This window comes from Scyliorhinus canicula, chromosome 16 (genome assembly GCF_902713615.1).
Source record: "Scyliorhinus canicula chromosome 16, sScyCan1.1, whole genome shotgun sequence".
Lineage (NCBI taxonomy): Eukaryota > Metazoa > Chordata > Chondrichthyes > Carcharhiniformes > Scyliorhinidae > Scyliorhinus > Scyliorhinus canicula.
The window spans coordinates 94461991-94478479 of record NC_052161.1 but is presented as its reverse complement, the minus strand read 5'-3'; the positions used below and the strand labels follow the sequence as shown (position 1 = coordinate 94478479).

The 16489-nt window shown below is 41.7% G+C and overlaps 1 protein-coding gene across 1 annotated transcript in view; it reads right to left on the bottom strand.

The window, feature by feature from the left end:
• The window catches only part of zbtb40 (zinc finger and BTB domain containing 40), a 105082-nt gene that overhangs the window by 79963 nt on the left and 8630 nt on the right, over positions 1-16489 (bottom strand). Inside the window, 3 exon segments of the mRNA XM_038773574.1 lie at positions 2357-2496; positions 14510-14708; positions 15163-15296. Of these exon segments, the coding sequence (XP_038629502.1) occupies positions 2357-2496; positions 14510-14708; positions 15163-15296 (473 nt within the window).

Below are 16489 nucleotides of genomic sequence, written 5' to 3'. Positions count from 1 at the left end.
TTAAGAAATGGGTGTTTATTGTTGCAGTGATGTCAGAGTGTGGGTGGAGCTGGGCTGTGTCAGCTTTTTACTTTCATTTTTGAGCAGGCTGCAGGGTGTGTTTTAGTTTTGTTTTCAGTGTTGGAGCTGAAGCCAGACCAAGCAGCTGCACTGCTGTTCTCTCTGCCATCAAAAGACTATCTCTTGATCATTCGGTGAATTCAGAATTACAAATGGTTTCAGTAGTGACTTTAATCTGATGTTCTTCTGATAAAGGTTTTGTTTTTAAGTGATATGGATGTTAAAAAGGAAAGCTTAAAGGTTTACTTAGTGTTGTAGTCTTTGGGGGTTGTATTTTAATTAATGGTTGCTAAGATGTTCACTGTATGTTTCAACAAGGTTAACTTGAGTTCATAGAATAAACATTGTTTTGCTTTAAAAAATACTGTTCCATTTCTGCTGTACCACACCTGTAGAGTGGGCCGTGTGCTCCCCATAACACAATCTAGTAAAAGTGGTGGCTCAGGTGAACTCCATGATACACTTTGGGTTCTCTAAACCCTGGCCCATAACAATATTAACAACCATAACCACCTTTCTTGGAGGTAACAGGAAAATCTGGATACAGTACATTTTCTGAAGAATACGCTCAGTCTAAATCACCTGAAATCATCCTGCACACATGCTGAACACACCAATTGCTGAAACGATTTTCAGCCACATTTTGAATACAGTTCTGACCAACTTAACACAAAGAAAAATAGAGGCATGCAGGGAAAAATAGATGATCTAGAATTATAGCAGAAGTGAAGAAAGACGGTTTTGGCTGCTTTATCTGGAAAAGTGAAGGCTGAAGGGTAACTTAATAGAGGTTTTTTAAATGACAAAGGGGATTGACAGGGCAGATGTAGAGAATATGTTTCCATTTGCTGGGCATCCAGAACTAGGGGCCATGAATAATGTAGTTATTTTTAAAAATCCAATAATGAATTCAGAAAAATCTTTTTTATACAGAGATTGCTTGGACATGGACTAATAGGAGGTACACAGATGCCTTTAAGGGAAGCTAGGCAACAGCAGCATAGATCAGTTTGCCGAATGGTCGGTTTCTGTGCTGTAAATTAAATGCAATGAATCAAACGTTATTCGATATTCACATTGTTTGCCTAAAGGGTCAATAGTATAAACTATTTCATTCCATAATTCTTTATTATTGTTCCTACACCAGGTGATTGCTGTGTCTTCTGTCTGTCTGTTTATTTTAGATTGAGTCACATGCATTCAACCTTTTGCTGGTTCCTGGAAAAATTATGTTTGGCACAGAGTATGACCACTGAACCTAATGGGAAACAAATCCTTGGCTTTATTGACTTTTTAATATATTAGTAACTTAACTCTCAAAGCGATATCGTGAACAGGGTAAAATCCTTCAAGCATATTATTATTTAAAATAAATGGTACAATACCATTTCAATAACAGCTGCAAAAAAAAAGATTGAACAAATGTAAAAATACTTGAAAGATGGTACATTAGCTCTACTGGACTAAGATACAAGTTTATTCCCAAATTCATTCACAGGAGCTCTCGTCTGTGGAAGGTAACCTGACTCGACTGATACTTCAAAAGCTTCAGAAAGCCTGCTTGATTAGAAAAAGGCAGGTTGATGGATACCCTGAATAAAACAATTGTGATTAAACATATTTAAATATACTTGGGCCTTGATCTCTTTTGGGCAATGAAATGTGTAAGCCAGAGTTAGAGTATGACTTGCAGTTTTAGGCACCTTAATAAAATCAGACTCATCAGGGTGATTTCCTATTTTTAGGGGCAAAGGCATGAAATACTGAACCATTACCTATTCGAGCAGAGGAGGCTTACCAGACACAACAAGTTTACAAAAATAAGAAAGATTTTGATAGCATGAGGAAGATTATTTCCTCTGGTTATTTAACACAAAGTAATGAATTAAACTGTGACTAAAACAATAAAGTGAGAGATCGGAAGAAATGCTTATGAAAATAATTGTGAGAACGTACAATGCTTTTCCAGCGAGAATAGATCAGGCAGAAATAATCTGATGTTTTAAGGTGAAAGTAGAAAACCATTTAATTCACCATTGGGAAAATGAGCAAGCAGACCAGCGAGACTTGTGTTGGATTGCTCTCGCAAGGAGCCAACCCAGACACGATGGGCCGAATGTCCTCCTCTTGTGTTGTTCATTTCTGTATCACTGAAGGACGAAGAAAGCCACTTCAATCTGTTCTCAGATTGCTGCTGAGGACAGAATGAGGATGCCTTTCATTTCCAATACTGGCTGAATTCCAAGGCTGAAAGTAACACATTTCAAAACTGGTTGGATAAATAAGACTCAACTACCTTTTTCTCCTCCTCACTGAAAGCCATTTCTCCAGCAGAGTCCAGGCAGTCCAATAAAGGGCTCAAGTCCGTCACACATTCCAGCACCTCCTCTTTGTGCAAGTAAAGGTTGAGCAGAAAGTCTTCACTATCAATCCGACCTAAATATTAGAAACAACAAAATGAGATACAGAGCCAATCTATAAATAAACAAGGTGTGAATCAATGGTATAGTCACTCCTTAGCACTGAGGAAGTCGAAGACCATATTTTTGACGTTCAGATGGAAGGTTGTGCCCTGAAACTTTAACTCTGTCCCTCTCTCAAAGATGCTACCAGACCTGCCAAATTGTTTCCAATACCGTCTGCTTTTATTTCAGGTTTGCAGCATCCAAAGAACTTTGTTTTTATAATACGAGTCCCCTAGCTTTCTCCTGCATCCATATAGCTCCAAAGGCTTCTGCAGTCGTCCCTCTGAACCAAAGACCTTTTTGGACATGGGCCAAGAATAACAATTTCCTTTTAATCCCACCCACTGTTCAGATGTCAAACTTACACTTCCCCGCCCCAATACATCCCGGATCTCCGGCCAGTACAACAGGATCATGGAGAAAGCAAAAGCGATATTATCCTTAGAAATGGTAGGGCTGCATGTGCACCACAGGTTAATGGGAGCACTCTTGCTTCAAATTGTGGAGTGAGGTCCCACTCCAGAGACTGAAGCACATCTAGACTGACACACACACTGCAGTGGTGGGGCACTCTTGGAGATATGCTGTCTTTCAGATGAGATGTTAAACTGCAGCCTGCTAACGTGATTTATATGCTGCTTGAATAATATTTCACATTTTGTAGCCAGACAAGCAGGCGAACAAGTGGGTGAAAACATTACCTCTACCCACCAGTGGCAGAATTAATGAATGAAAGGCAAATCTAGAATTATTAATTTTTATTCTATTATGTAGGCAAATTAAAAATGCAGTGACTGCTAAACACAGCGTGGTGGAGACAAGCACGCTTCCGAGTGCCCTCTTCACTTGTTCAGAGATGTTTTACAAAAAACAAAAACCAGGTCCACAGTTGCAATGTGGCAGATAAAACCAGGGGTCGGCAGGGTAGAGAAATCTTTCCCCTGGATTCCAACAATTAAATGCATGCCCACTTCAATCCAAAAAAAAGACATCTAATAATTCTCATTTATCAACCAACCACACTTTGTACAGGATCTGCTCGGAGCATTTCACTGCCCAATATCTCAAAGTCGTCTGCACTGCCTCCAGATAATAACGAGTTCATAAGCATAAGTGCTAATCTAAACAAAAGAAAATGTTCCAATACTCTGCATTAATTTCAGTGAACTGAAACAACTGATCTTGCACATAAAGGTGATACTGCCATAGTATCATCTATTGTCAATATTTACTCTGGCTACAAAATGTGAAAAACTAGTTAAATAAGCAAAAGTCAATACAGCTCCTCATTTTCTTTTCCATAATATTAATGTAATTGGTACAAAGAATTCCTATGGAATTGCTCATGGTGTAACACAGGATACAAGTACAGAAAGCAGTAGAACTACATCACCACTTACTGACAGCAGCCTGTAACTACAACTCTTTACATCAGCAACTCTTTACATCAGCAATTCCACAGACATGCTCAATATTAGCCTACAAACAACGTCCAAAACCCGTGACAGGATTATTGCTTTTTAGGGTAAGAAATGCATGCACAGGCAAAAATCTTTCAGCACAATAACTGATTTGAACAAGTGACTCACTGGAGCAGTGGGACAATGTGTTAAAGTTCCAACATGCTGCATCATTCTGTGGTACAATCTCGGCATTTCCTCACACAGTGAACTCTGTTCCTTAACCAAGCCAACTGGGGGCTAAAGACGAAGAAACTGCAAACTAACTAGCTCAAGAATGGCCAACACTTGTGAAACTGCTGCTTTGGTGGGGGTAAGAAAAGGTGCAAACATCTTTAAACAATTGCTTCAGTGAGATGATAAAATGTGAGCTTTAGACTTTAGAACTAAATTAGTTTAAAAGTATTCAGTGAACCTAAAAAGGATACATTGTCATGGAGACGGGTGGAGCTTAAGAAGATTCTCTATAGTTTCAATTTACTTGAGTATTCTGTAGCAGGGGAAAAGGCTAGGTACCGAAACAGTGCTGTGGTTAACAAGTTCCAGGCAGCCAGGTCTCAAAGACGACATAGGTGCCATTGGTCCAGCCGAGGGTTGTAGTTTAGACCTTATCTGGTGTGCAGCTCAGAGACCCGGCAGCCATTTGGTGCAGTTAGGGCTCAAGAATCCTGCAGAGCGGAGAAGATGGTAGAAGGGCAGTTGTTCCATGCTAGAGGTGTTTAGGGTTTAGATGTCTTGGGAGCCACTTATAGCTCAGTGCAGCTGGGGATTGGAGTTGGGAGAAACCCAGCAGTGCCAGTTTAACAAAGCTTGTGGTTTGTGAAAGAGTTGGAATTGCGCCAGTAATTAGAGGTGGGAGTGCAGCTTTGTGAATCTTGTGAAACACAGTCTCAGAAAAAATTGAACCATCGACCATAGTTTGCCTATTAATTGGATTGGATTTGGTTATTGTCACGTGTACCAAGGTACAGTGAAAAGTATTTTTCTGCGAGCAGCTCAATAGATCATTAAGTACATAAAAAGAAAAGGAAATAAAAGAAAATACATAATAGGACAACACAAGGTACACAATATAATTCATACCTACCTCCTTCACATTCTGAGTATTGTAAATTGTTTTACTTTTCTGACTATTGTAAAGTTTATTTTGTTATTTTATTTGCTTTTGTCAATCTCTAGGTATTTGGAATTTCAAACCATGTCTGTTTAAACAACAAGTTACTGTGCAGTAAGAGGACAGATATGGACATTTTGGGGATAGGAATGGCATGAGGGGGATGACATGGCAAGGTAGTGGGAGGAGGGGTTGGAATTGGAATAGTGTGTGAGAAGGATGGAATGGGGATGGCATGGGGGAGGAGGAGAATGGAGGGCAAGATGCGATGATGGAATTAAGTATACTGATGTACCACAATGTTCTACAGATAGAAGTAAACTCGGAGAAGGAAGGTCATTGACCAAAAGGGGCGGATTTAAGATAATCAGCAAAATAACCATGGGGAGATGAGGAAAGTTCTCTTTTTTAATATATATATATATCACATCCTGTTTCTGGAATTCCCTAATTGAAAGGCAGAAGCAGATTCAGTAGAAAAAAACAATTTGATATATATTTGAAAAGGAACATAGAGCCGACGAAATTAGAGCCACAGGGCCCATCGAGCCTTTCAATACGATTGTGGCTGTTCTCGAGCTTCATTTTCCCGCCCACTCCCCATATTCCTTAAATCCCAGAGACCCCAAAAATCTGCCTAGCCCAGCCTTAAATATATTCAACGACAGAGCATTCACAACCCTCTGGGATAGAAAATTCCAAAGAGTGACAATGCTTCGAGTGAAGATGTTCTTCCTCATCTCAGTTGTAAATGATCAGCCCTCATCCTGAGGTTGTGTCCTTGTGTTTAACACTCCCTGGCCAGTGGAAACAATCTACCATGAAAACAATTGCAGGACAAACAAGAAAGAACAGGGAAGTAGTACTACTGCAGATAAATAGTTTAAAGAACTATTGGCCGGAGTACAATGGATCAAATAGCTATCTTCTGTACCGTATTATTCTATAATTCTATTTATTTTATGTGACATTCATACACTGACAATGGTTGCAATGTTGCAGCAACATATATTTTTGGATAGAATTGCAAGTCATAATACTCGATGTATAAAAGTAAATGTCAGGCTTTTCACTCTCCTTCACATGAACCCTTTCCAAATATGCCCCATATATTGTCCACTACCTGCCTCAGTTTCAGAAATAGCCAAGCTGTGTGAAGGTGAAATTTTGGCAGGCCTCATTAAAATTCATATCTTTCAACTGCCTGATGTCAGTTACTGATAAATATATGCACACACAGACATCTTCGGCTGAAAACTATTTATAGAAAAGTACATTTGCAAACTCAGCTTTAAGGTTGTCTCGTCACCTCCTCAGTGTCTCCAACATGTAATCTGGGCAGTTACTCATTAACTGCTGAAGTTCATCATGAAATTTATTTGGGTCACAAGAATTTAGGGATCAGGAAATGTTAGGAGCACAGCATATTACCTGCTCGGACGGCAAAAATCCAAACTACAATTACCCGATTGCTTGACTAGCCATAATGCTGGCATGTCCAGTGACAGGAATGGTCCGCTGCACCTAGCTCCTGCCAGCTTGCTGCAGTGCTGACCTAAAGGATCAGAACTATGGAATGAGACAGCGAGTAAGCATCTCATTCAGCACCATCTCCACTTCACCAGCTGTCCAACATGTCTGGGCTGCACATCCAGATGCCTGCAGATGTATGCTTGATTTCCTTTCCCTTCAATTCCGTCTGATGGTTCTTAAGCCTCCTGGCAATTATTCTGATATTTCCTTAATTGTCTACATCCCTTTTAACCTGATTTACACAATGTTCTCCACCCTGGACATGGCCAAATCTGAAGTTCACGTTGTGCACAGTGCTGACCTCAAAAGTGCAATTCAAACTGCACGGTGGCGCAGTGGTTAGCCCTGCTGCCTCACGGCACTGAGGTCCCAGGTTCCAGCCTGGCTCTGGATCACTGTCCGTGTGGAGTTTTGCACATTCTCCCTGCGTTTGCGTGGGTTTCGCCCTCACAACCCAAAGATGTGCAGACTAGCTGGATTGGCCACGCTAAATGGCCCCTTAATTGGAAAAAATTAATTGGGTACTCAAATTTATTTTTTTAAAAGTGCAATTCAAATATGACATCCTAGGTTAGGACATGATCAATTCCAGCCCTTTGACCCAGATTTGCAACACTATTGAATTAATCAAAAATTCAGAAAAATACCCAAAGTCTTTGGCCCTTGGCTGCCCAACAATTAGTCACCAGGTTTGTAAGTTTAAACACAATTACTTTTTACTTATAGCAAGAACTATAATGAAATATGTTGCAAATACAACTGGTTAACTATCATCTAATTCCTAATCCCCCGGTTTAATTTGCTCCACTCTCTATATACTGGACGAACAAACAGAAGGGAAGAGAGTGAAAATAATAAGTAGAAGGATAAAGAGTCTTTGTTTCAGATGGCTGTCTTTAAGCATGTTCCTTCAACTAGGCGTTCTGCTTTCCAGCCTGTAATGGCTTTTACTGTAGATTCATTTGGGTCTCTACAGTTTCAGAAATACAGCAGCTGTTCTGGAGAGAACACTAGGGAGACAGAGAGCAGGTCCTTTCCTTTGAACATCCAGGATTCAAACTCTACTTTTTCTTGGGTCTCTGGAAATCACCCCACTCGATTGAACCCAATCACCACCTTTTACTGGGCACAACATGGCATTTTGGCCAATTCACTGGCCACCAGCCATCCAACCGAACTGGCATCTCTGGGTGCCAAATTTTAAGTTCAGTTGCTCAAAAGCTAGCACTGTGTTTTCTTTTGGAACTTTTGAATTTGTTTCTGCCTTTGCTTGCCTTAAATGTAGATGCCCATTAAGCATCCATGGATCAAAATGATAATGGCAAAAAAAATAAAGGGGAAATAAGGGAATCATCAGAAAGGATCCTTATATACCACATTTCTCCTAACACCATTTCAAACTGCTTGGGGGGTAAGCTGAAACACATCAGAAAATCCAGATTGTCAAATATTTGCTTTGCACTTGTGTAACAAATCATTAGAATCTACTATAGAATTGTCTTCATTGTGGAGTACTGTAGTTTCACTCATGTGCATGGAAAAAATCCAAAGTTCAAAGAAGGAAAACAAAGTCTCCCCGTGCCACAGTCAATATTAGAATTTTGTCAAGTCAGCCATTTGTGGTATAGAAATTGGTTGCCATGTTTCTCTGAATTACAACAGTAACTACAATTTAAAACTATTCAGAACGGCACATTCTTTCAGTGTCAGTTGTCGCTCAGTGGTAGCATTCTCGACCGAGTCCGAGGTCATGGGTTCAAGGCCCATTCCAGAGCGTTGGATACAATCTAGGCTGATATTCCAAATGTACTACGGTGGGAGGTGTCAGCATTCGCATTAAATGTTGAGCCAAGATTCCTCTTGTCCTCTCTGGTGGATATAAAAGATACAGTGTGCGCTTTTGCACAGCAGGGCAGCTATTTCTTTTATTCTTTCATGGGATGTGGGTGTCACTGTCTAAGCCAGCATTTGTCGCACATCCCTAATTGCCCTCGAGGTGGTGGTGGCGAACCACCCTCTTGAATCACCGCAGTCCATGTCCATGCAATTGATGTACCCCTGGGGTGATATTAGGAAGCAAGTCCAGAATTCTGAGCCAGCAACAGCGATGGAACGGCGATCTAGTTCCAAATCAAGATGGTGTGTAGGGTGAGAGGGCATCTGTAGTTGGTCGTATTCTTCAATCATATCCTGCCCTTCTTGGTAGAGGTCGCAGGTTTGGAAGTGGCTATCGAAGGTGGCTTGACAAGTTGCTGCAGTGTATCTACACTGCTGCCACTGTGCGTCAGCGGTGGAGAAAGTGAATGCTTAAGTTTGCGGATGGGGTGCCAATCAAGCGAGCTGTTTTACCCTGGATGGTGTAGAGCTTCAAGTGTTGTTGGGGCCGCACTCATCCAGGCAAGTGGTGAGTATTCCATCACACTCCTGACTTGTGCTGTGCAAATGGTGGACAGGCATTGGGAGCAGAGAATTCCAAACCTCTGATCTGCTCTTGTAGCCGCAGAATTTAGATGGCTAGTTCCAGCTAGGTTTCTGGTCAATGGCAACCCCAGAATGCTGACATTGGGGGATTCGGGGATGGTAATGCCATTGAAAGTAAAGGGGCGATCACAGAATTGTTCCAGTGCAGGAGGCCATTTGACCCATGTCTGCATTGATGATTAGACTTTCTCTTGTTGTAGATGTTATTGCCTGGCACTTGTGTGACGGAGAAGTTACTTGCCAATTATCAGCTCAAGCCCAAACATTGTAGGGGTCATGCTGCGTATGGACATGGACTGCTTCAATGTCCGAGGAGTTGCGGACGGTACTGAACATTCTGCAATGTCTAGGGCTAGGATGATTGGCCTCCAAAAGCCACAATCATCTTTCCTTTGTGCCAGGTATGACTCCAACCAACGGAGTCAGCCCCTGCGCCAATTCCCATTGAGTCCAGTTTTGCTAGGGCTCCTTGACATCATAATCGGTCAAATGCTGCCTTGAGGTCAAGAACAGTTACTCTCATCGCGCCATATCCCTGCCCTAACCAAAACGTATCCCTCTGCTAACACCTGTGAGGAAGTCTCATTACTGTCACACTTTTGATGACATCAGCTCCCAAGTTGGCTGTGCTTCCTCAATTACAAAAGTGATCACATTTCCAAATGTACCTCATTGGCTGCAAAGCACTTTGAAACATCCTGAAGTCAGAAAGGGTGCAAAATAAAGGTAAGCAACTATATATTTTTTCCTTTCATTTATTTTGGCACTATGAACTAAACTTGAAATATATAATTCAAAATTGTGGTGCTAACAAGCCGTTTTCTGTCAACACAATGAGACCCGCAGCTAATATGGCTTTGGAAAAACTGAGAAAGTTTACATGCCCTATACTCAAACCAGAGGTTAAACCATTGAACACAACACATCCCAAATTTACTGGTTAGTATAGAAGTTGCTGGCACTCCTGAAAATAAGGGACACATGCTGTCAAAGCTTTCCTTCCTGCACCCATCTGGACAGGTGCAAGAATGCCAAATTTCAAAAAGAACTTTTATACCGCATGATAAAAGGGGTGCTTATTGGCTGGCAAGTCGACTTTGATTCACCGAGGTGCCACCCTGCCAAATGCACCAGGGAGCTATTGTTGTCCCCCCGCTTTAGTTTGTTCAAATTCTGACCGCGAGTGACTGTGTGGAGTTTGAACGTTCTCCCGTGTCTGCGTGGTTTCCTCCGAATGCTCCGGTTTCCTCCCACAAAGACATGGTTAGGTGGATTGGACATGATAAATTGCCCCTAATTGTCCAAAGTTTCAGTGGGGTTACGGGAATAGGGCGGGGAATTGGGCCTAGAGTGCTGTTCAGAGGTTCGGTGCAGACTCGATGGGCCGAATAGCCTCCTTCTGCACAGTAGGGATTCTATCATTCTTCTATGAAGTTGGTTCAATTGATTAACTGGCAACTGGCAGGTTGGGCAGAGACATTGTTCTGCCTGACAATGGTCAGTGATTGGTTCCTGTGTGATGCTTTATGAAAGAACCCAACAGAAGTGTTAGACCTTGAAAGTGTAGGAAACACATCTCTTTCTCTCTCCTGCTTGCCGAAATGAAAGAACTGGTCCTTTGCAGTTTTGCTGTAAACCTGAAATGATTCTGAGTCTCCAGAGAAGGTAAACAACCTTGCCAGAGAAAACCATTTCAAACCTACAAGGAATTACCACCAAAACGAAAGCCTGAACTTCAGAAAGGCACGAACTAGAAGTCATCCCAGTGCATCAAAGATCCTTATCCTTTTATTTTTATTAATATTTTCTTTCCCTTTCCAGAAAGGGTAGACAGTCTGTCAGTTTAATTATAATACTGTACAGAATAAAAGGTTATTTTTGTTAAAGTTACAAACCTGATGACTGTAGTTTATTGGGCTCAACCAAAACCTTGGGTACTTTAAAATCTAACTTCACCTGTGTTGCGACTCTGGGCCAAGTGGGGCTGGAATTGACCACGCGCTAGCCCAGGTCGCCATGACATAGTTTGGTTCCTGGGTCTTTGGAACGGTAGAACCCAACTATTTGTCCAGAATATAATAAAGAGGCACCAAGCTTGTAATACCATAACAGGATGGCTCTGGAAGCTGCTAGAGCCTTTCTTCAGATGGAGGACCAGTCTTTGGTTTATTTATAAGGGCTTGGAAAAGATAAGTTAATTGAATTGACAAGTGAATAAAAAGTAGAGGTCTAAAACTTTCCCGGCAAAATTTGTAGTTCATGTGTCAAGCGACTAATAATAATAATAATAATAGCTTATTGTCACAAATAGGCTTCAATGAAGTTACTCTGAAAAGCCCCTAGTCGCCACATTCCGCTGCCTGTTCGAGGAGGCCGGTACGGGAATTGAACCCGCGCTGCTGCCTTGTTGTGCATTACAAGACAGCTGTTTAGACCACTGTGCCAAACTAGCCCCTACAGTCGACCACCTATCATCCACAAACTCCGGGAGCTTTGGAAAACCATGATAAGGGCCTATTTCTATGCATGTCCAAAGATTGAGACAAGGGAATGGATTGTTTTACTATTTGCCACTAGGGATTCTCTGATCGAATCTACTGCGTTTAGCCCCTTTGAATTGGTCGATGTCCATAAAGTACAGGGTCTTTTAAAGTTGATGAAAGAGAAGTTTCTAAAACAAAAAGATGGATCTTCAATGTTGGATCATATGCCCAAGTTTCTGGAAAGTTTCACAAGAGCTTTTCAGGTAGCCCAAAAGCATTTAAAAGTTTCAGGAGCAAGAATGATAATGTGGACACACAAACATGCCAGGTCCAAAACATTCCAGGCTGGAGATGAGGTATTGGTATTGTTGTCTTTGCAAGACAAACCTCTGAAAATGAAATTCAGCAGCTCCTATAAGACAATTCGGAGGCGAGTAAGGTGAATTACCGAATAGATACCCCGGACGACAGGAAGAAGGACCAATTATGCCACAGAATGAAGTTGAAAAAATATCATCTTGGGGAAGAAGATAGGAAGGAACTAGTGTGTCAAGTGGTAGTAGTGGTAGAAGAAGACAGATTTAGTAAGAGTGAGGAAAGGGAGGAGGTCAACAGTTTTGAGCGACCCCCCTGTGGTACGACTGGCAAATTAAATACCAAGTTTGCATACTTAGAAGAGGAGCAACAAAAAAAATCTCATAAGGCTATCGCAAAAGTACAAGAAAATTTGTAGGAAACACTAGGGTGCGCTACATTAACTGGACATGAGGTAGAAGCAGATGACTCCAACCCGATAAAACAGCATTCATATCAACTGAACTCACAGAAACTAGCCCGGATAGGAGTGGAGATCCAATACATGTTGGAGAATCATTTAATTGAGCCCAGTAATAGTTGGAGTTTGCCAGTCACGTTAGTACCCAAGCCGGATAGGACAACCCAGTTCTGTATAGACTACCAAAGGTCAATGCCATCACCAAAGCATATTTGTATCCTATTCCCAGGTTGGAGGTCTGAATTGATAGGATAGGCAGTGCCTCATGACTTTCGAAAATTGATTTGTCAAAAGGATATTGTTAGTTTCCTTTAACGCCCAGGGCTAAATAGATATCTGCCGTTGTGACTCCCAAGGGGATTGTATCAGTAGAAAGTGATGCCGTTTGAATTTTAAAATGCACCAGCTACATTTCAATGACTTATACATCAAGTAGTGGCTAGGGTGCCTATCTTATGTGGGCTATTTGGACAAAGTGGTAGTTTACAATGGCACATGGAAGGAACACGGAGGACAACTGGAGGAGTTATTTAAACAACTGCAGTTGCCGAATTTGTCATCAATTTGGCAAAAAGCAAATTGGCCAAAGCAACAGTGACCTACCTAGGGAACGTTTTGGGACAAGGACGAGTAGTACTCAGAACAGCACGGTAAGGGCATTACTAGATTTCCCCATTCCCAAAATAAAACAGGAGATGATGAGGTTCCGAGGCATGTGCAGGTTCTATAGAAAGTGTGACCCTAACTTTAGTACCATGGTGGAACCCTTGACTAATATCTTGCAGAAACAAGCACAAATGATATTGTTCACGGAATGCCACAAGTGTTTGAGTAATTGAGGGCCATATTGGTAAGAAACTTGTCCGCCCCATTTTCCCAAACCCTTTAAAAAATGGTCATGGATGCCAGCAACCTGGGGGTGGGGCCAGTGTTACTACAGGATGACAAGTCAGGAATAGAGAAGCTGGTGGGATACTTTTCAAAGAAACTTTAAGTCTGTGCCAAAGGAAGTACTCCACGACTGAGAAGGAAACTACCACTAGCTCTTCAGCATTTTGAAGTTAATGTCTGGCATTATAATAAGCAAAACATAGACTAGGCTTTGTTTATTATCATGCTGGACATGGGGACTGGATTAGCTCAGTGAACTAGACAGCTGGTTTGTGATGCAGAGCAAGACCAGCGTGGGTTCAATTCCTGTACCGTTATTCATTCATGAAGGCCTCGCGTTCTCAACCTCGCCCCTCAACTGAGGTGTGGTGATCTTCAGGTTAAATCACCACGAGTCATTTCTCTCCCTCAAAGAGGAAAGCAGCGCAAGGTCATCGGGACGATAGCGACTTTACCTTTAGTACACAGACAATAAACCACTTGCGGTTGTGAAAAATGTAAAACTCTGAAGACAAGATTGTTCCATTGGAATTTATTTCTGCAACCTTTCAATGTAAAAATTGTGCATGTTCCCGGAAAATACAATATTATTGTGGATGTATTGTCACGAGTTTAAGTGCTGATAAGTGGCAGATGTAAAACTGAGGGAACTTATATGGTGGGAAGGGAAGGATGAATGGGCGTGTCGTTTGTGGTTTATCTCACATACCTTGTGATGAAATGTCCTTGAAATGACATTTCATCCCTCTAAGTTACAAACCTGATGACTAGTTTATCGGACCTTGGGCATTGCCTGCACACTAGCCTAGGGTGCCATGATACCATGCTTGCAAAACTCAGAACATAATTTCCAAAGTCCAGCATGCATTCTCCAAACTGTAAGTTAGATATGACTCCATGATTGAGCAGCACTTAGTGCTAGGAATTAAATTAACAACCAATTAAAGTGCCCTCAGTCGAGCTAATAATCATGTAGCTGATGTACACTTGCTAGAAGCCACAGATATTCATATGTATATATTCATTTTTCTTTTGGCATTTTCACTTTTCTCTTTGGAATTTTCATTTTTCTCTTTGGAATTTTCATTTTTCTTTTTTGAATTTTCATTTTTCTCTTTGGCATTTTCATGTTTGCATATGTCCTGATGAGTGCAAGACAAAAAACTTTGACAGCATGTGTCTTTTTTCGAGCTGCATTTAAGTTCTGTATTACCAAATGGTTATTAGTTACTGATGCAGGAACTCACCAGTTAATATTAAACGTTCTATGGGCAGGTTTCGGTTTAAGTTCTGAAGCACAGTTTGCAGCCTGGGGTAAGCTTCTTTGCTCTGTTCAAGCACAAATATCAGGGTTTCTAGTTGCAAAGTCTTCTCTTCTGTAACTTTATCCAGTAACCTGCAGAAAACTTCACTACTTTCTCCTTCCATACAGCAGTCTAAGAATACCTGAAGCAGAACACAGCAGGTGGATACTGGTTAGCCTCGTTCAATCATACTACATTTTATCCCAGGATTTAACTATTTCCATTGTCGCAAATCTAGACATAGGTAAAATAATCAACATTTATACACTTCTATCATGCAGTCACTATACTGGAAGCTTGGTGACGCATCTTTAGCAATAGAAATATTTACTTCACAATACTCACCTCCCAGTCTCACATTGAAAGAGTTTAAGAGTTTATCCCATTCTTTAATGGAGCAAGTGAAGTAGGAGTTGAGCAAGCAAATTGCATCAGGAAAACATTAATGTCAAGGCTGGGACTGCAACATCTTCCTGTGTGTGGGAAGGGTTCTGGCTGGTGGTCCAGAGGGGGGTGGGTACAGTGAGAGTAACCAACAGGGAGAGGTGAAAATGAGACTATTATTTGAAATATGGATATCAAATATTGATCAATACCTTTTTCTCTGCCATCGGGATGTCATCACATTTAACCACAGAATCCACTAAGACGCGTAGGTCTTGGACAGCCTCTGCCAGGTCATGTCTATGCTGCAAAAGGAACTCTTGCTCTGTGAGATTCTTGGGCTCCTCTGCTCACAGAGACAAAAACAACATTATTTCTGCAGAAGCTTCATGTTATAATGGCAAAATCAAATCCAATTTTGGCACAGGTTAAACACAACAGGTTAATTTAAACATCTCCCAGAACATGCACTGCTCAAACTTTTGATCATGTAAACATGAATATCAAAATGCCCTGAACATTGCTAAAACAATGCTAAAAAATCAATGGGCTGGATTCTCCGCCGCCATTGAGATGTTCCATTTTGCCAGCAGCCCGGGTTTCCCGACGGTGTGGGGCTGCTCCACAATGGGAAACCCCATTGACCAGGCGGCGAAACGGAGCATCCCGTCAGCGTGCTGAACCAGAAATCTGGCGTGGCGAGATGGAGAATCCACCCCAATGCTTTTAGACAACGTAAAACATATTAATTAGAACAATTGCACGTGCATTAACTCACCACTGACCAATCATCTCTCTTAGGGGGTGATCAGATACAGGCGAGAGCTGTACTGTCATGTCCGAGATACTTAGTGTAACAATCTGTAACTACCTCAATCTTTCCAGTTCTGGCATTTGGTTTCCTACAGAAAAGGAGAGCATTTACAGTTGCCTTACAGCCAGCCAATCTGGTTGCCCCGTGTCCAGGAGGAACAATGGAACGTAAAAGGCACAAAAACTGCAGGTCTGATAGTCAAAGCTAAGGGACTCAAACCAGAACAAACAATGTTCCATTGCCTGACTCTTGCCTTTCCACCATCTACAAGTCAGGAGTGTGATGGAATATTCATAATAGGATGAGGCAACTGCGACAACTCAGGAAGTTAGGCATCACCCAGGACAAAACATCTCATCCATCACTTTAAAACATCCACTCCGTTCACCATCAGCTTCCCTGTGGTTGTGGTGTCCCCCATCTGCAAGATGCACAGCAACATCAACGGCATCTCCAAAACCTACTACCTCTATCACCTGAAACACTTCAAAAATATTTCACTGACTTTGGGACATCCTGGAGAAACAAAACAGTCAGCGCATAAATTCAAACTCTTTCATTCTACTGAACCATGGTGGCAGTGCTTAGCAGGGACCCGGGTTCGATTTCAGCTCTGGGTGATTGTCTGTGTTGAGTTTGCACTTTCTCCCTGCGTCTGTGTGACTTGCCTCTTGGTGCTTCAGCTTCCCCCTCCCCCTACAGTCCAAAGATATGCAAGTTAGGTG